At 40.1% G+C, this 22,492-nt stretch overlaps 1 protein-coding gene across 1 annotated transcript in view; it reads right to left on the reverse strand.

Moving 5' to 3' along the window:
- Window positions 1-22,492, reverse strand: part of LOC122808494 — a 666,541-nt gene that overhangs the window by 207,753 nt on the left and 436,296 nt on the right. The window contains exon 23 of the mRNA XM_044079450.1: window positions 12,810-12,968. Within this exon, the coding sequence (XP_043935385.1) occupies window positions 12,810-12,968 (159 nt within the window). The remainder of the gene's footprint in view (window positions 1-12,809; window positions 12,969-22,492) is intronic.

Here is a 22,492-nt window from a genome sequence, read left to right on the forward strand (position 1 = left end):
GAGTTTCCTCACACACATAACACTGTCATGACAGGTATTACATCATGTAGACCAGCCGTATCCACACACACTATGTTAAACCAACATTACTCCAAATCTAGAAGAGCAACACTTACATTCTGTAGTCGTGTCTGGTACATCCCCCTCCTGTTTGTTGGCCTGTCTCCACAGTCTATGTTGTTAGAGATAAATCCCAATACCATCTGTGATGCTGTTTGCCAAATACCAGATTGAGGTTCTGCTCACAGTGAATGAAAAGGCCCAATACCCACATGATGTTCCTAGATATTGGAGTGTGTTTCCATGCAATTGGCTATGGTAATGTTATCACAGCTGTTCCACATGCAATCAGCTAGAGGGGAACTGCAATTCATGCAGAGGCCATCAGCCGATCATGAGCATCACTTACAAAATACAAGTTGCTACCTAAGCAAAGCAGGTGTACTTCTCCACATCCACCAGAGAGGGAGTGAGAGAGACAGACAGAGGCAAATTGAGTCAGGGAGGGGGTGGGAGAGTAAAACCTAAGCATGTTTGTGTCACACACTTACCAGTACAGGATTTCAACCCCCTGACTGACTATGCATTGCTATCACATGTCTATGCAGTTATTACATGCACTACATAGCTTACACATTGGGGAGTTGTCCAAAGGTATATCTGATGGTGAGTGACATTTACAACAGGATATAGGAGTGATAAGGTAGGTGTAGTACATGTGCCTGTCCAGATGAACAGGTGTCAACATCAACAAAGCCACACTCTCTCAGGGACTCACACACATTCACACAATTGGCAGGGTCAGGAATAGACTTCCTAACTACCTAGTTTGCCACAATACAGTAATACACAGGTATCACATGCACCACATGGGTTATCCGGATGATATATGGGCAAAGGGTATGGGAAGGTGTCTGACGTCAGACAGCATGCTTCAGTAGGCCAATGGGAGTTGTAGTGAGTATGAATTGGGTCGAAAGCATTATACTCCACACACACAGACACAGGGTGCCAGTACTGACATGCATGGGTGTATTGCTCCACAGGTGTGTAGTGGTTGACTGTGCCAGAAGGCTGTACAAGGCTAGGTGAAGGGTATACATTGGCGTCAGGCCACATGACAATCATCTGCAGTGTGGCTCAGGGGTGTAGCGTCTGGATTGGCCCACACAGGTGGGTATTGTATTCACCATCCAGTCATCTGGGTTATTATTGTGTGTGGCTAGTGCTGTGCAATGCTTGTTATGAATGTATTCTATAGTCCATGACATGGGCGAAGTCTGGGATGTGCATATATCTCACATGCATGTTCTGTGACATGTGGAACTGTACCTGGGGTGTCTAGCCCATGTTGTGTACACGGATTGTTATCATCAGATGTGCCAGTCCTGGCCTCATGTGGCTGGAACTGGTAATGGACACCATGTTGACCCTGCACCCACATTGATAGCATGATGCAGGTATTCCCTGGTGTCTGTAGCATCTGTCCATACAGGGCATGTGTTTAAGGCATGGTATGTCCTTTGTGGGTCACATTTGATGTAACTACATTTGTTGCAGGCATCCAGTGGGGAGCATAGTGAAGGCACACTGTCTGTGATTATGTTCCTATTGTAGTGATGGGACAGGGTGCTATCCCCTCTGTAGTCCACTACAATCACACCATTGTTTCTATATGTGGGCAATATGCAGGGTACTACCAACAAAGTGGTTGTTGCCTAGGCAAGTGTGCTTGTGTATAAGACATGGGTTGAGAGTGTTCTCTGGGTAATACAAGGGTTACCTAATTTGTTCGCCAGGCCTTGATGTCACATGTAGGGGTATGGATTGGCAATCCCAGCCTCTCTGCTGTTTGACATCTGTTATCCTTGTAAGATGGACATTGTGATATATAATAGGCCAACCATATAAGAAATTTGCAAACCCCACTCCATAATGGGCCCAGTTTACGGACTCGCAGCCACCTTCACCCAGGATATGAATGAAAAACACAGACACACACTCCCACACACACACACACACACACACACCAAGTCACAGAGCTGCCATGTCTGGGATTGGAACTCCAACCTAACTAGTTTATCACACTACAGCATTATGCAGTTATAGGATGCGCCACAGAGATTACTGGACTACTTCTTCCCCAATGGTGTATTTCAAAGGGAATTACATCAGCAGGCTTGCCAAAATAGGGCAATAGAGGTTGTATTGATTGTGAATGCCCTCAGAAGCATTGCTCCCTACACAGACAAACATCCACACTTGCCATGTCTGGGATTCGAAGTCCTACCAAACTGATATATTACACTACAGCATTACACTGTTATAGGATGCACCACAGGGATTACTGGACTACTCTTTCCCCAAAGGTGCATTTCAAAAGGAATGACACCAGCAGGCTTGCCAAATAAGGGCAATGGAGGTTGCATTGACTGTGAATGGCCTCAAAGCATTGCTCCCTACACAGACAAGCAAACACACACACAAACATCCACACTTACCATGTCTGGGAATAGAACTCCTACTGAACTACTATATCATACTACAGCATTACACTGTTACAGAACACACCACAGAGTTTACTGGACTACTCTTTTACCAAAGGTGTATTTCAAAGGGAATGACATCAGCAGGCTTGCCAAAGAAGGGCAATGGAGGTTGTATTGACTGTGAATGGCCTCAAAAGCATTGCTTCCTACACAGATAAACACACAAACATCCACACTTGCCATGTCTGGGAACAGAATGCCTACCTAACTAGTTTATCACACTACAGCATTACACTGTTATAGGACACACCACAGAGATTACTGGACTACTCCTTCCCCAAAGGTGTATTACAAAATGAATGACAACAGCAGGCTTGCTAAAGAAGGGCAATGGAGGTTGTATTGACTGTGAATGGCCTCAAAAGCATTGTTCTTTACACAGACAAAGTAACACACACACAGACACATAAACATCCACACTTGCCATGTCTGGGAATAGAACTCCTACCTAACTAGTTTATCAAACTACAGCATTATGAAGTAGGGCATTTGAATTGCAGTGAGTGTGACTAGCCTAAAAGGCATTGATCCCTACACAGACATACTCACACACAGTTGCCACATCTGGGATTAGAACTCCAACCTAACTAGTTTAACAGCTTTACACAGTTATAGGATGTGCCACAGAAAGTATAGGGCTATTTTTCCCCAAAGGTGTATTTCAAAGTGACTGACATTAGCAGGCTTGCCATAGTAGGGCAATGGGAAGGGCAGTGTGTGTGCATGGGCCATAACCCATTCATCTAGAGGTAGACACAACACAATCAGGCACACACAGGTTTATATTCCACAGGTACGTGCATACAACTGCTAGATGACTACTACCTTGTACAGTCAAGTTGCACAGTTAGCACTAGCACTACAGAGTATATAATGCTGAGGGATTCCAGAGGCAAATGTATATGGTGAGTGACATTTACACATCATGTGGGTGCAGCCATTTGGCTGTGTGCTGGGTGGGACAGGCCTCATGATGGAAAGCTCTTTGTCACTGTCACTCTCTTCCACACATCTATGTGTGTGTCCTTTTGGCATATTATAGTGTGTTGTCCTTGGATATATGTGTGTATGCCTATCCAATGTGTGTGCAAAGCATGACTGCTGCATACTGAGGAGTCTATGTGCTAACATCTACAACTGTCAGATATGTATTGTCCACTGTTGTTGCCAGACATGGGCTTCCTAAGTGTGTGAGCATGACCTTTCAGTATTCTGTTGTTTGACATTGCCTTCATTTCTCTAAGTGTGGGCGCATGCCCAGTATGACCTCCTGTATTGAATGTGTGAATTATTCCAGGTAGATTGTACTCCAGTGCAGACTTTTGTGTTCTACACCTACAGCTAGCAAACTGTTTCTGCAGGATATCTGTAGATCAGTTGACAATATGTGTTTAAAATGAGCAAGGTATAGTGGGTTACTGTAGGCAATTTGTCTGTGCTGCTTCTGCTACATGGTCCTGGTTTTAGCAGAGATATTCAGACATGTGTACTGTTGTACACTGTAATGAATTATGTTATCAAGTATTGTCAGGTAGACATATTTGCTTGCAGTGATGTTCTGGGGAACACAGGGTGAATGCAGCTGTGCCCAGTATTGTGGTCAAATGCCTACATATTCTTGCAAACGCATGCCATTCTGGAGGGGGAGCTGCAGAAACTTGCTGCTGGGTCTGTGTAACTGGTTCAGCACCTTGGTACAGTGGTGGCAGAGGATCCCATACTTGTACATCCATCAACGTGATAGTATGGCCTTACCCTTCTGTGGCAATACCTCACAGTTGTACAGATTCACACAGGTTACCCAGAGGCAGGGGTCATAAGTCAGGACATTACCCCTATTATGGTTTACGAGCAGGTTTGAAGCCACCCATTCTTGTGTTTGCAGCCAGGGATAGTATGTGCACACGGCTGTGTTTCGGACTTCACACACTCCATGCTGCCCATGCTCCCACCCTTCCCCCTTTATTATTCTATCCACTTCCATATATTATGCAAACATTCTCTGATACTTTCCCTATAGTTATCACCTCCTCACAGCAGTATATTGGTGTTGGTTCACAGTTCATGCAGTAGGACGTGGTGGACATGTTACTGTGGTTTGTCTACATGGCCTTGTATATGGGTTCTGTTGACTGTGTTATGTTGTTATTTGGGAGTCCATGACATAACATACATTGGCAGTAAGAGTGAGACACAGGCCTTTGGCAGAGGACTGTAGGCCATTTGGTAGTGATGCAGGCCGACTGTAGCAGACCACTGCATTCTGTCAGTCCAACAGTCCCAGATTGCAATACAGTATATCCCCTGGGGTGACAGGGTAGGTGTGCTAGGTGTTCATGCCAATACTTTCTGTCAGTATTGATCCAGTGGTGTGGATGCTGGCAGGGTGCTGCTTACAGCTTGGGACAGACCTGCATGGGACACCTGTACTGCATGTTGCATTCTTTTGCTATTGTAATACACAGGTGGGGGTCATATTGCACTCATTCCCAACAGCAAGGATAAGACCGGTGAGGTACCTGCGGGTGGTGGTTGGGTGAGCTGGGTGCATGTGTGCTATGGACACTACTTGCATCTGACTCAGAGACATGCATGGAGCATTCCACTTATGCTGGCTTATGCAGGGATATCACCTGTTTCTCAGTACATCATTCCTATGACCTTTGTGGTCTACAAGCGTTTGGCCAGACGACATCGGTATTCCCTATTACAAGCCCAGATAATGTGCTGCAAACCTGTATGTACAATTCCAAGTGTGTGTCCATTTAATGGTTACACATTATACACTGTCTGTCTGGGGTACTTCCTCCCTGTGACTGCTTGTATATCTGGCCTGTCAGTCATGCCATGTCCATCTTTCAGATGGTGACACATATTACATGCACACATTTACAGTGGCTTACTGCTAGAATGTGTTATACTGGGGAGCATTGTGTCTGGCACTGCAGTTGTGAGGACTTGGCCCTGATATTGGCAGTACTGGGCAATGGCCACCAGGACAAAGCTCACCATGCATACATGCTGACCACTATTACACAATATAAAACACACACCAAAGTAACACACACAGACCTGCATATTGCACACATGCTGCAATCTATCCTGCTACCTTGGCCAGCTCAGGTAATCTGTGTTCCACTGGTATTATACCTACACATACATGTTACTGCATTTCTAAGTAGGATTGGGGGGGGGGCACATCTGACTGTTACTACGTGTCTACATCGGATTGGAGGGGCACACCAAACTGTTACTACATTTCTACATGGGATTGGGGAGGGCACACCTGACACTTGTACACATTTGCTATGACTGTACTGGTATGTCAGGTACTCCATTTCATTCTGTATTCTAACCTATCATGCTGACTAGAGGCATATCAGTGTACTACAGGTCTTAGGTTTGATTGACCTACATATCAGTTTCTAACTTCTTACCCTTCAGAACTAACATCACACTGCCTGACCTGTTGTAGTCTGTCTGTGTAGGCCTGGGGGGGAGGTTACCCATAGCCATCATTCAGAGGCCTTATCACAGCCTTTGTTTGTATTTTTCTATACCAGTTCTGCTGGCGGAGACTGTTGTTGGGTATGTGAGCCTCCCTGACTGGCATGTGTGTGTCATATGGACACACATGTGGCCCAGCAAATTTCCTGCAGTGGGTTTTGTCACCATGTGTAGTACTGGCTACTATGGTGACACCTGTATTTGTTACAGATCTCATGCTGCCACTATAGGTGTCTACAATCTGCTGGCATCCCATTTTGCCACCCAATTCCCTTGCATGCTCACATCCATACCATAGATACAAGTAACAACACATACTACTCCATTCAGCAATTGGTAGGAAGAGTGACTTACCTTGTGGCTGTGCCAGTATTGAGGATGGTGCTAGAGGGTTGCCTATGTCGGATGCACATAGTACACTCCCTATACATGGTTGAGCACAGGTTGTGTCATGTTTGGCATCCCTTTTACTGTATGTGCGAGTCAGAGAGAGGTGTCATTCCCTGGGTCCCTACTGTGTCAGTGTATGTCCTATGCATTGCCTCTTTGCCAAGGCCAGGGCATACTGACACGCCTTCTTGTGCCTACTGGGGCAGGCTCAGGTTGTTCCTCCTCTGAGTCACTCTGTGCCTGTGTAGGCCTTGGCAATGGTGGGGTCTGTGCAGCTGTTTCCTCAGGATCATATTGTGTAGCATGGCACATACAATGACAATTTGAGTACATGTAGCTGGTGAGTACTGCAAGGCTCCACCGGATGCACCCAGGCACCGGAACCGTGACTTGAGCATCCCAAACACATGCTCTATTATAATTCTGGTCTGTGCGTGTGCCTCATTATGGAGTTCTTGTTCGGATGTGTGTGCATTTCTGATGGGTGTCATCAGCCACTGCTCCAGTGCGTAACCAGCATCCCCCACTAGGTGACCGTAAGGGCTGTCCCCATTGGCAAATCTCTGGTACAGCTGCGCCAGATGCCAGATGTGTGAGTCGTGAAAATCAGAAATTAAGAGGTGCCACTGAGAAATCGTGGCACCCCATTATTTGGACCTCAAAACCAGTAAAAACCGAGAAATCAGGTACGGTTGAGACGTATGGTCCTATGCTGTGCTTGCCACCCTCATTTTCACCACTGTCCTATCAACCCTCTTTCCACATGTTTAATCTGGTCAAAAAACAGAATCTCACACAATACACATGGCCAGAAATGCCAGTGGAAAAGCCTTTACTTTTTGCCCTCAGCATTTGTGGGGAGGTTGGCATAGCACACCAATGCTGACTGATGGAGAATGGCATTTAACTTCCTATGGCAAAAGCTGACAATTTTAATTTCAGGTGCAGTACTCTGGTTATTGTCATGCAAATGTGCTTAAAGCTGCTGCACTATGGGAATACAGAGTAAAGGAAGAATAAAGGCACTACTGTGAAACAGTTACTGTAACAGTTCTTAGGCTGCTGGATGTAATGAAATAGAAGCCCTTACATGATGTGTTGACATAATTTCCCCTGTCTGGAGACTGATGATTTTGCTTTGTGTCATGGGTTTGATTATAGCTGAATGTCAAATTATTATTTCATGGCATTTTATATTCCTATCATATAGTTAACTGCGAACATCTTATTTTTCTCCATTTACATTTCATTGACATACAGTCTGAGTAGCACAGTACGGCATCATTTGCAAAAGCATTCCAGCCCCAACAGGGAGCCTTTAGTAAGTCATCCTTATGCTGCACACGTCTATCCTACCCCTTCTTGCCCCCTATAACAAGCACTTTATTGTACAGATCTTGACAGCTAAACAATTAGGAAATAAATATGAGTAACATCATACAGATAGTCCTTCATGTCCCACAAAAAATACTGTTAGTATTCTTCTCTCTATCTGTCTCTATCTCTATCTGTTCACCCTTTCTGTATCAGTAAGTTGTCACTGTCCTTCAACAATGTGTTTTAAAGTGTGTCAAGTAGGAATTTGTTTGTGGTGAGATGAGATCATGCTCAGATCTATAAACAGATTTTTTCATACTTTCAGGAGTTGTAATCCAGGCATTAGCTAAGTGTTACTGACTGTTTTTAGTGCACTATTTTATGTGTAGCTGTTGTCTACATATTATTATGAGTCAGCATTATTTTGCTTCTGTGGTAAGCTACTTGGTCCCTGCTCCCTCTCAGACTATGTATCTTCTCCCTTTTGTGTCATTTATCTTTCTGTTTCGCATTTGCAGAATGTCTGGTGCCGAGCTCCAACTACAATTGAGGATAAAAGGAAGTACCCAGCTTATGACAAAATCTTGTGACTTATACCTTGCCTCATTACTCTGGTGGCCTTCATGCTGCTGTGCTTATCTACGTAAGGTCAGGCTAATTCACTTTTGAACAAGATAAAGAGTTGAATGTATAGCTTACAGCTGTCAAGAGGATAATGAGGAGTAATAAATACAGTCTCCTTTGCTGCAATCTGTTGTCACATGGGAAGTTTGTGAAGTAGGAGCTTCTATGTGGTGTGTTTAGATAGTACTCAGATCTGTACATTTTTCTTGGAATAATCTCAAGTTTCAAATCCAGATGTATACAAAACTATGTTTGAATGTTTTGTATGAATATTGTGGTTGCAAATGCTGGCTGTACCCTTTCTTTGGACATACTTCTCCTGCTGTTATATTAATGTGCCTGCAAACTATTGTGAGGCCTCTGTTGTACACATCTTGCATGAATAATTATGCTGATAAATCAAACAGTAACACAACACAAATATCTGCAAAAGCAAAACATGAGCTAATCTGTTAGTATGTCTGCATTGTGCATTCCTGTCAACTGTTCACCTCTCCCCCTTTCTGTGTCATTCAATAAACCTCCTTGATTCCAAACTGCTTCTATAAACCACATTTCCACCATGCTTAACCCCTAAGGTGTTTCATAAAACACCTTTAGTATTCATGTAATGATTGAATAACTGCAACCTTCATGACTCCTGAAACATGACCATAGCACATCTGTTCTGTATTCCATCAGATTCACACATGGTTGGATGTGTATAATGCTTCTTTGCACAAAAGTTGGCACAGAGCACCATAGACTACTGATAATTCCCATTCTTAGTTCAACATCTCAAGTTATGATTATGCATCTGCTAATAATTTGCCATCTGCAGTGCAACTGAGGTTGCCAGCTCCACGATTCAGGCAGAGAGTAAAAACAAAACTACAACAAATAAATCTTTGTTTAGGTTGCACACTGTCTGTATGTCTCTACTAAATTTTGAAAACAAGTTATCTGGGTTTCAGAGTGATGTTGTCTTAATTAAGTCAGCCTGTTAATGTATGCCTGCACTCCACTGGTTACAATAACACCTGTGTTACAATGTTGGGTAACCAATTCACACATAACCCATCACTGTTATTCTGCAGTGCACTGCCATATTTAGGAAGTGTCTATTTATATTGTCAATGCACATTGTGCAAGCATGAGCCAAGAAAAGTGTGCAATCATCCCGGAATGAAGTTGCATGAATGCTTGATAATCCAATGGTTTCCAACTGTGATTTTCATTGGCAGCCCATACTGTGAAACAGGTTCATCTCCTTCACAGTAACGCAATGCACATGAATTACAGTGTATACATCTCGGCAGAGAAGTATGTCATTACTTGAGACAATCACAATGCTCTTGCATTGGCCTGTTCACACATATGCGTTTGCCCCAAATCCTGTGATGCACGGTGCTAGCTGTTCCAGTGAATTTTTACTAATCACAAATGTACATTTTTACCTTAATAAATTCAGACTCTTCCTGTGTTGCTTGTGAATAACACTGTGTATTTTGTATAACTAGACAGGCAAGAGGTTTAATTGTCATTATGGGGAACGTGTGTGCTTGGGGGAGTATAGTGATAGGTAAGTAATGCTTCAATATCAAATGTGTTGTGTCTGCTTCCATTGAAAAGAATACATTTAACATTGCACACAGGTCACTGTGCACTTTAAATTGTATAACTAGACAGATAGGAGGCTTAAATCTCACAGTTGGGAACTTGTGTGCATGTGCACGCATGTGTGTGTGTGTGTGTGTGTGTGTGTGTGTGTGTGTGTGTGTGTGTGTGTGTGTGTGTGTGTGTGTGTGTGTGTGTGTGTGTGTGTGTGTGTGGTAAAGTGACAGGTAAGTAACACTTCAGTGTCAAGCATGCTATATCCACAACCCCTGAGGAGAATACATTGAATTTTGCCCACAGTTCCTTCTGCACTTTATCCCACCTTTATCGCAAACATCCTCTCTGAAACACATTGATGAGGTCATTCAGTCAAAAGTGCACTCTCTCCCCTTAAAATTTAGACTTCTTCTGTGGTATTTGCAAACAATACTGTGCACTCTCAATTGTGTAAATAGATAGGCAGGGGATTCAATTCTCACCATGGGGAATGTGTGTGTGTGCGTGTGTGTGTGTGGTGTATGTGTGTGTGTGTGTGTGTGTGTGTGTGTGTGTGTGTGTGTGTGTGTGTGTGTGTGTGTGTGTGTGTTCACTTGTGTCTGAGGGAGGGTATGGAGGTTATAGTGTCAGGTAAGTAGCATTTCAATGTTAAAAATGCTGTGTCTACTTCCCCTGAGGATAATACATTTAACTTTGCACACAACTCCCTCTGCATTTTATCCCACTTTTAACACAAACATCCTCACTGCAGCACACTGATAAGGTCATCCTTTCAAATGTGCACTCTCTCCCTTTAAGAGTCAAACTTCTCTTGTGGCAATTATTTAAAATACTGTGTTCTCTAGATTCTGTAACTAGGTAAGTAAGAGGTTCAAATCTCAAAATGGGTAACCTATGTGTGGCTTTAATGTCAGTAATACATAGCTTCCTGAACAGTCATGCTGTATCAACTTTTAGTCAGAGGAAGATTTTAATATGGGAGAGGATGATCCCAAGTCCTTATCCCACTTTTACCACAAACATATTGTCTCAATCCTACTGATGAGGTCAGCATGTCAAAACAGTATTCTGCTCTTTCAACTCATAGTTCTGCTGTTATGCTTGTGGCTAATTCTGTGTTGTATACATTGTGTAAATAGATATGTAGGGGGGTTTGAATCCAAAATTGGGTAAGTAATGTCAACGTGTGCACTGTCAAGTACAGTTGTGTCTGTGGCAACACCTCTTATGTAAAATTCCGCTTAGGAGACATATTTTCCCTGGCAGAGGATTACCCTATAGATTTGTATTATCCCCCAGGCAATAAAGATTTTTGGAAACACAATGCTTACTTACATCATGCTATCAAAAAAAAGAACCACATCAAAGTGGCTATATGAGTTACTCTGAGGTGCTGGTTGTTGATACTGTGCCCGCTGGACTGCGTAAGTACATAGGGAGGAGGTTTGAATCTAGTAGTGGTGGACTACTGTCTCTGAGTGTTTGTCATGGAAGACGTGTACTGCACATAGTATGTGTAGCTGTGTATTGTTACTGTGCACTTCAACCACCTTCATACATTTTGAGAAGAACATCAATATACAAAAGAATGAAAATAAGGTGATATCATCCATTCAAATGCACACTGCCACAATTGTAAAAGAACATCTCAAGTGGTGGATGTGTTTCAGGCAGTGGTCTGTACCTTATGATCTTAGGTAGTCTGTTCAAATCCAGGCATTACAACTTAGATGCACTTGTGTTACTATATCTGTGAATGTGCAAGTAGAAAACAATGTTGTCAGTCAGCTATCTGTTGTGTACATTTATGGATGGGGATTACTATTTCAGTGATTTCTGCTCCTTTTTCACACAGAAATGCTTTCTTTGATAATGATGGTGCCATGGGATGACATTTGTCCTTCCCATGAGAACTACCAAGGCTTTTCCTGTGGATGAGGACATGACATTACATTCTGAATGCTTGTGCCTTAGTAAGGCATGTGTTAAAATCTGTGATTATCCACACATAATACATGATTACCATTCTTTGTCACAGTCATGACTGTATTACACACCTTGTGTGCCTGAGTATACCCAGCAGCAGGCAATGTTGTTTGAGAAGCTTTAAAATCATCATTACAAAAGCTATTACATATTATACCAATAAACACTCTCCAAGGAAGATGTAGAACCAATTGAAGAAATAAATTTTCACGAAGTCAGTCTGCAAGGTAAAAAATCCACGTAGTTTATCCCACTAGTTAAAATCAGCACGGTAAACAGGAAAATTGATGAACAAGTTAAGTGCTTTCCCATAGGTTCAATCCCAGGCTTCTTCAGAACAAAAATTCAAAAAGCCATTGGTGGGCTTAAATACCCCTTCTTCCGTCATGTGACCTGTCGTAATTACAAATCTATAACTTCAAATAAAATGAAGTGAAATAAACCATAAAATGTTCCCCTGTGAATATGCACAATTGGTTCTACATCTTCCTTGGAGAGTGTTTATTGGTATTACTGGGCGTATTATTGGTTTTTGCCTTTTGTGTTTTTTTGGTTTTCTTCTCTATTACATATTATGTTTATTGTGAAATATTAGAAGTTCAGTTTAAAATCTTGAATTTAATTAATGTGACCAAAATCAAGATCAGTTTGTGCTTAACAGTTTGCTATTTGTGCTTCATTAATCACTCATAGTTTTAGAGATACACATATTTGTTTGAATTATGAGAATATAACAGGACTTGTTTGCATCTCAGTTGCTAAACATCAGCTAGCAGTACAAACAAAAATGAATTGTTGCAAAGAAGTAGTTGTCACTTCTGTTTTCATGCATAAAGTGTTTACCTGCCTTGGAAGTTTAATGCACACGTCTCTGTCCTTCAGACTTTTTTCTTGTTTGATATCAGCCATTTGTTCCTTAAGATTGTCAAACTTGCATTTTCTCATTTGTTGTAACTCAGTGATTAAATGTTTGGCTTCTTCTACACAATGAATTACAGATGGCTGTGGGAAGAACATATTAAAATTATTGTTTGCTTCTGTACCCAGTTACAAGTTCTCTGAAAGTACATTGACCTAGTAATTTGTAGAACAGATTCATAATTTATAGACTTGTCAAACTCATATTACTGCACTATTGTTACTGTCACAAATTAATGACAAGCTAGCAACACTAGTACAATTCAATTGTGTCTGGGAACAGGTTTCACTAACAGTAGCTCAATGCCTCATTTAACAGATATTTTTTATACTCTTAGACTACAACAGAGTATTGTAACATCTGAATGTAGTGAATCTGACTAGACTTAGAGAATTAGATGTTGATTATTTCTGACAGGACAGTAATTCCAAGGAAATGTTGATTCCATTAACTCTCTGCACAGGGAAAACTACGTCCTCTATTAGGGGTGTACAATCTCATAATCAGAATAAAACTGTATAGGTGTATTTGACATAACCCACAATGTGTATATGTTTGGAATTCTTGGATATTTTCCTCCATAAAAAAATCAGATCTGAACTTCATTTTAGTTTGATGTTATTTTTGCAAGTTAAGTTAAATAGCTCACTTTCAATAGGCGATACATTAGAAGTATTAAATCCATTTTGTATTACAGTTCATAATAGTTTGTTTTATTTATATTTGTTTATGAAGATAGTGGTCTGATCTACAGAGGACCCCTTTCAATGAGAGTCTGACATGTTTGCATGAAGAAAACCTGTTGAAAATTAGTTGTACAATAAATTCACAGCTAAATTTAGCAGTATTTATTAGCTTGTACATGGAGTAGTTGAGTATATACAATTGTAGAGATCCTGAGTGAGTTATAATTGAGGATACATAATTATTTACAAGCATGCACATGTTTAGGCTACTTATTGATGGAAAATGTTAAGTAAAGTTTAAAGAGAGACAGACCTATGCAGTAAAGGTAGCGGTAGTATTGAGAGGAGAGTCAATGACGTAAGGAGTGCTGATTGCGACTATCTATTTTTGTAGCAAAGAGTAGAAGCAGAGTGGTGTTAGTAGGGTAAGTAGAGTTATGTTATGAGGGAGTGACATAACTTAATTAACCATCATCTTTACTCTTTACTTTGGCCAACAGGCTCTGTGAAAGCTTCACTCCACTGTTCCCACCACACTTACCCAATGACATCCCTACCACCTGTCCCGTACCTTATATCTCTAAAGAGCAGGTCAGAAACACCCTCCATAAGGCCAATAACACAGCATTCATGGGACCTGATAACATCCCAGGCTGCATCCTACATGGGCTCCAACAAGAATTAGCAACACCATTGGGTTCTGTTTTCAGTCATAGCCTAATCACCAGCTTTGTTCCATATGAATGGAAAATGGCAACCATTATTATCTTGCAGAATAGTGGTGCTTCCACTGACTCCAAAAACTATGGACCTATCAGCCTGACTAGACTTATCTGAAAGGCCATAGAGCAAATCATCATGGACCTTATCAACAAAGATATAGATAATCTCCAAACACTTGACCCTACTCAGTTTGGATTTGTCAAAGGGAGATCATGCCTGTTAAAGCTGGTGGACTTCTTCGAAACAGTCACCAAGGCCCTGGATGAGGGGAAATCTGTGCATACAGCCTACCTAGACTTAGCCAAGGCTTTTGACACTATCTCACACTCAGGCATCATTGATAAACTCACTCAGCTAGGAAATAACACTTGTATTGTTAGATGGGTTGCTAACTGGCTCACTGATAGAACACATATAGCCAAAAATAGGGGAATCCACCTCCAGTAGCAGACCTGTAACCAGTGGAGTTCCACAGAGATCAGTCCTGTGACCGCTACTGTTTGGAATCTATTTTTCCAAAGTACAAGCAAAAACTAAAGGTCTGTGGATGACAAAAGTTTGCTGATGACTGCAAACTGGGAGTGGTCATAGAATCTCCAAATGATGTCAACATCCTACAAGAGGGTCTTACACAAACAAATGATTGATGCCAAAGTCATGGCCCTAAACTCAATGCAAAAAAAAATGTGTAATCATCCCTTTCACTAAGAGTGATGTTCCTGCTAACTACCACATCAATAGCAATAGCCTAAATACACACTCAGTGGTGAGAGACCTGGGCACACAGGTTGACAGCAATCCATGTCTCCATAGTGGTAAGAAGGGGATTCTATTTTGCTCATCTCATAAGTAAGGGCATTGTCTCCAGAAAAAAAGAAGTTATAATCTTCCTGCAGTTTTCCCTCATCAGGTCAATAACTGAATACAACACCCCTTTTGGCATGTACCTTTTCAAGCAACTGCAGCAACTGGAGAGACACGAAGGTTCCTCATAAGAATAATTCAAGGTCTTCATCATTTGTCCTATGTGGATCATCTGAAATCACTTTCATTTTATTGTATTCTCTTTCATACAGACTACTCCGAGGCAATTTATGTCTTGCATATCAGGCAAATCTCTGACCTTGCTTTATTGTAAATGCTGCATATCCGCAAGTCAAATGGTATATGGATTATTTGCTCTAAAGACCTTAACCTGGTATGTGACATTAATAGAACCTGCTGGAGGGACAGATTTGTCTCCCAGAGGTTACCACACCTTTGGAATAGACTACCACTTCATGTCAAACAGATCACCTCATTGGCCCTCTTCAAATGCAATCTGTATGATTGGATGATAAATTCACTCCAGAGGTTATACCTGTGTCCCTCTTGGACATGGGCAATAGGTGATGATCATGAAAAGTGTAGAATTTGGCTAGGCTTATAAGGGCCCTAGTAACTTCCTATGATCCTGTGATCCTATATGAATATATATATATATATATATATATATATATATATATAGATATATACATATATATATATATATATATATATATATACATATATACACACACACACACATTTATATATATATATATATATATATATATATATATATATATGCACACACACACACACACACACACACACACACACACACATATTTATATATATATACACACACACACACACACACACACACACACACACACACACACACACACACACACACACACACACACACACACATATATATATATATATATATATATATATATATATATATATATATATATGTGTGTGTGTGTGTGTGTCTATGGATACATACACACACAAACACACATGCATACAGTGGATATAAAAAGTTTACACACCCCTGTTAAAATGCCAGGTTTTTGTGATATAAAAAAATGAGACCACAATAACTCATTTCAAAACTCTTCCCACCTTTAATGCGACCTATAACCTGAACAATTCAATTGAAAAGCAAACAAATCTGTTAGGGGAAAAATATAAAAAATAAAAAAAAAAAACGTACAGTAAGCTGGTTGCATAAGTGTGCACATCCTTAAACTAATACTGTATCTTGCAGTTGAGGTTAAATATTTTTAATCTACCTACTACCTTCCAGTCACATCCAAAAAATGTGGAGCAACATAACAGGGACACTTCCCATTAAAAAAAACTTCTTTCAAAAGAGAATACTCCCTTTTATTAGATTAGGATGGATCTTACATTTGAAATGACTGGAATGTTAAAAAAAAATAGTGGCTACTTAATGTTTATACTAGAGTAGTAGTTTTGGACTCCTAAGATGTACTCCAGTGACCAAGAAGGGAATGAATTCCACTGGGTAGATCGGACCTGGTACTCTTTGAAATACTCTGCAGGCGCAACAGTTTGCTGAGGTTTGCGATTACAGAGTACAGAGTTCAGTATTCCATTTTAGTCTGACATTGCCTAGAGCTACAGATGTTTTGGCAAGCCTCTCTGAGGTAACAAAAATACCACTGAGAGCCAAGAAGAAGCAGGAGAAGAAGAGCAGGAGAGACAGAAAAGGAAAAGGTTAAATTTGGCCCCACCACACATTTGGTAAAATTCACAAGCCAATAAACTTGTAATGTCAGTAATTTTAATTAGCAGTGAAATAATACATCCACATTTATCACTGTGATGGTCCTACTGAAAGGCCACTAAAATCTCACCTCATTATTTTACAGCAATTCAAAATCCAAGAGTGCTTCTTGGAAAAAATCCAGCTGGACATCATGTGGGATATGAGTAAAGAGGTCCATGACATCTACTGTTAGGAAACTGCTGTCTGTCCATACATCTTGTGTTAGTTTCCCCAAATAATCCCATAAATCCTTTAAAACATGGCAATAACCACAAAGGATACTCTTCAATTTCCTATCTGGAAGAGAGTATATCTTATACCCATGTGTTGATATTATTAATCTATAAGGGGGACTGAGCTCTTCCTTAGTTAAATTCTTAGTGGAACCTATGGAATTGGTATTACAGAATAATTTCCTTTTCTTTGAACATGAATTTTACAGAGAGATAAAGGGGGTAGCTATGGGTGGAGCTTGTGCCCCTATTTTGATAACTTGGTAATGCTTGCCTGGGAAAAACTCTTTGTTCTACAATCTCCCTTTTGGGCTCAGTGGACATTCTATAATAGGTTTTGGATGACATTTTTATTGTTTGGCAAAGAAGACCAAAGGACAAAGGACACATTTTTAGAATACATTACTGGTACAACTACATTTTTATGGTTTACCCACAAACATACATCCTCATCGAAGCATTATTTAGATGTGAATCAGGACATTGAAGGAAATAACTTAGTTTCTTCTTTTTACAGGAGTACATTTTCAAATTCATATTTGCATTATAATAGTTGTCAACCTTGGTTTTGTAAGAAAAATCTTGTCAAAGGGCAGTTTATTAGGGCAACCAAAATGGTTTCAAAAGATGATATGTTTATGGAAGAACTTCATAAAATGAAGTCTATGTTTTTGGAGAGGGGGTACCCAAAAGACTAACTTTGTAGTATTCAAGCAGAGGTAGTTAGGGGAAGGGGAGTCAAATACATCCCCCTATCATGTAACCCTGCAACAGTAATGGGACACAGTTTACAGCATAATACGGCACTCAATTTTCAGAGCTCTGTGGCTATTAAATATAACAATTTTAGTCCACTTGTGAAGAACTTTATTAACAAGAACTGGTCCATTTTAAAAGTAAATGAAATGTTTTGAACTGTTGTAGAAGGCCCACATTTTGTTTATATGGTAGACAATAGGAACAGAGATAAAACAAATGGAATTGAGATCTCTAAAAAAAGGCAGGACTTAAATTAGCTATGCAATGTTTGACTGAAAATGATTAGGTAGATTTTAAATGATGTATATTGCTTGCAACTAGGATTGTGTTGTTGTGGTTTGTTTTCATTTATATAACTGCATGATTGCTTATGTTGTAAGTAATGGTTTAATAAAGATGTTTCTTGTTAAAAAAGTGGCAGGAATTGAATAATTTGTGTAATGTTGCTTAGGTTATATCATGCATAACAATATAATGTTTGTTAATTTTAACTTGTTAATACAGTTTGATTATATTTATATAAATGCAAATGTGCCTATGTCACAAGTGATAATTCAATATAGGTGTTTAAGAAAAGAAAAAAAAATAGAGTATGAAAAGGTAGCAGCATCATTAGGGACTATGAAATGTGGAAGATGTAGTCTGTGTAACTACATTTTTGACCAGGAATTTATTGTTTTGAACAAACACTGCTGTACTAAAATCACTTGTGAGAAAGAGAATTAAAACAAAGGGACTAGTTTATATGGTGATTTGTAAACAGTGTAAGTCCTTTTATGAGTGTAAAACGGAAAGGAAATTATCAAAGAAGATATATGAACACTTGCATGATATCAAAAAAGGGAATATTTATAATCTTTTATACAAACACTCTCTGGTTGTTAAGGTTTCATTAACTCTGAATTTGGTATTCTTGAAATAATACACCCAAGTGTTACAGGTGGGCAGTGGGAGAAGAGAATTGAATATCAAGAATTAGTGTGACAAATTCGGCTTGATGCCACTTCATTCCCTGGCTTGCAAGAGCAGATTTCCATTCACCCACTGTTAAAAATTAGGGCTGTAAAATTATGATGTTTTACCTGTGGTCTTCAATTCAGTGTATCTTTATATGCTATTTTTATGTACTAGATATTTATATGTTTAACATTTTTATTGTGTGATGCTCAAGCATATATATATTTTTTGAGAACAAATGATTTTATATATTTTGTGAATGTTTTATACTTTGTCCTGGATGTAATTAAACTATTTTATTGAATTATTGATTTATATTCTAATTTATCTTATTAATTCCTCTATTCTACAAACCTGGCACAGCAGTGTCCCCTTGACAGTGAGCACACTTCCTCACATGACTATCTTACTGTACAATACTGGCAGACTGATTCATTCCTACAACTAAAAATCCTCCTCCTGCTTGAAACATTGCTGCACCAAGCTACTTCTGTCCAGTACTCCTACATTCAAAGATGTACAGTAACCCATTGCACAATACTGGCAAACGGATACATTTCTACAACTAAAAATGCACCTCCTGCTTGAAGGACTGCTGCACCCAGCTACTTCTTTCCAGTGTCCCTACTTTGAAAGGTGGACAATAACCCACTGTACAATACTGGCACACTGATCCAGTCATACAACTAAAACTCCAGCTCCTACTCAAAGACTGCTACACCCAGCTACTTCTCTCCAGTGCCCCACTTTGAAAGATGGACAATAAGTATGCTTAACTAAGTTTTCTGCACCTTACCTGTGTTATTTTGCTGTAACTTTCTCGGTCCCATACTTTTCAACATCTTCATAAATAACCTTCACACTGCTCTCCCTGACACTACTGTCATTCAATACGCTGACGTCTCTACCTTAGTCTGTGCTGCTCCCAACTTAGCCAAACTTCTCTCTAGAACTCAAACAGCTTTTTCCACTACAGAAAACTGGATGCACCAAAATCATCTCTCCCTGAATTCCAATAAATCCAAAATACTAATTTTCCTCCCTACCAAGACCTCGTCCTTGGACAAAAACTCTTTTAACATCCTCAGCCAATCTAACACTCCTATAGAAGTAGTCCCCTACACTAAACTCCTAGGCATAACCATAAACGAACACCTTAAATTCGACCTCCACATTCAACAAAACATAAAAAACACCAAAAACTATGCATGCTCTACAGAAATAATCTATTTCTTTCCAAATCCTCCAGGCAAACCTTAGCTACCTGCTTCCTCCTACCCTCACTTCTTTATGAAGCCCCTCTCCTCTCTAATCTGTCAGTCTCCCTCTCATCTAAACTTGAAGCCTGCTATAATAAAATCTCTAAATTTGCCACCAAGTCTAAAAACTCTACCCACCACTGCCTCTACCTTCAATCTTTAAACTGGCTAGAACTCCCAAACCACCTTGACTATCTCCAACTAACAACCACTCCTAAACTAATATTCCACCCAGAAAAATGCCCTGCTCTATCCTCCATCCTCCCCCCTTACACTCCAAAACGATCTTTAAGATCTGAACACCAAAATCTAATCACCATTCCTAGACCTAAACATCCTGCTGGCCAACAACTACTATCATTCTCTCTAGGTAGAAAATGGAACTCTCTCCCTCCTTCTCTTAGAACTATACCTAACTTAGATCACTTCAAAACCCAGCTTTTCTTACACCTATCATCAAAAAGGAAATGTCCTTGTTTACACCCTACTTAATCTCAAAGCTCCCCTTGACTAAGTCCCTACACTAAGTCCCTTACTCCTGCACCCTTTATACACTCGAACTCCAGCTATGCCATTAGCATACTCCTACCACTCTGTTTGGACAAAAATATTAACAACCTAAAAAAAAATCTTCAATGTTGCTGTTTCCTCAGGGAACTCCTGCAGTGTGTACATTCCATTGTATATTTCCATACTCAATGTTCTTTCTGTGTCTACATTCTATTGTAAATAGGTATTTTACATTGCCTGAGTGTACTTTCTATTGTAAATTTGAATTTACTGTATCTTATTATGTTTTCTGCTGTGTGAATTTATCATTGTATTATTCTTAACTTTGTATTGGTTATTCTATTTTGGAGCTTTTCTCCCCGGGCCTCCACTGAAAATGGGTTCTTCTTGACCCAGTGGACTTCCCCGGTAATCAAATTGAAATAAATAATAAATAAATAAAATAAATAAATAAACTTACATATTCTTGTAATTATCTTTTTAGTGTGTACACTGCCAATGGCAAGATTACAGTTGCAGCCTCACCAGTCCCTAAACAGAACCCGAAACAAAACAGCTAGCATCCTCTACCTAATGTGGATACTGCCTAAATCAAACATATTTCACTCCCACTCTGAGTAGTGACTTTGATACATGCTTATAAGTCCTGTTCCTGTAAGCAGTGTCTTACTGCTTCCATTCATATCTAAACCTTTTTCACCCCCTCCTCCATTAAAAAGCCAACTGCCCAGCATCTCCACCACCATTTTTATCACAATTCCTCCAGGTCATCCATTGCCCTCATTAAAATATTCCCTCTCTTACTTTTTCTCCTCCCTTTATCTCTACACCTCTAGCTTAACCTGTTCCTTGCTCTTGACTCTGTCTCTTTACTTCTCCTTCTCTCCGTAATAATTATGCTATAGCCTCTCCTGACTTCTTACCATTTAGCTCACTGAACTCCACTACTCACTGATTTTTTTTTCTTCTCTTTCCTACTGTATTATACCCATGCCAGTTCGGACCACTCCATTCAGCTCTCGCTATGCTCAGGCTTCACTCCACTCCCATACCCTACCCCAAATTCAACCCACACCACCTCTATACAGTTATACTCATACATTTCATTTTCCCTCCCATTTCACTCCTACTCTTCCTGTTCATCCATACCAATTGACACACTCTGTTTTCCCCATTTGCCACACATCCTCTACCTGTTCATGTCAACCAACTGACACACTCTATCTTCTTCTTAACCACACCTCTTCCTGTAGCTTGCCCAACTCCTCCCATACAACTTACCCTCACTCTAAACTACACATATTTTGTAAACCCTACCCATTTCTCTTACTTTTCTGAGCTCTACCACCAGCAATTACACCCTCTCCACTGCCTATCACTCTATGTGCATCTTCTTCTACATTGATTCCCACCTTTCTACCCTACTAATTTCGCTTTCACTTCCATCACTCCTCCTTTCCCACCCTTCCAAAACATGATTTTCATCCATGACACTACTCCTCTGCTTCTTCTACTTTCTCACCTTACCTCTTACCAAACTAAAATCTCTCCTATAAACTTACCACCCACTCTTAACCACCCACAATGTAACATGGAGAAGCCTTACCATATCTCTATAATACCCCATTTATTTAACCTAAACTTCTCAAATTACTTGGCCCCCACACCCTCACAAAACTAAGCCTAAATACACTAGTAATAATTCCACCATACCTACAGTATTACACATCAGCAAAAATATAATCTTATCTGGAAATATTCAACCTAACCTTGGCCCTGACACCTCTCCCTTTCATGACACCTTCTCCACACCTCCATCTGCAACTCACTCCAAATCATCAACCAAGTACTTAACTATAATCTCTATGAATATTCATA

The sequence above is a fragment of the Protopterus annectens genome, chromosome 8.part0 (assembly GCF_019279795.1).
Source record: "Protopterus annectens isolate FY-2018-M chromosome 8.part0, PAN1.0, whole genome shotgun sequence".
Lineage (NCBI taxonomy): Eukaryota > Metazoa > Chordata > Ceratodontiformes > Protopteridae > Protopterus > Protopterus annectens.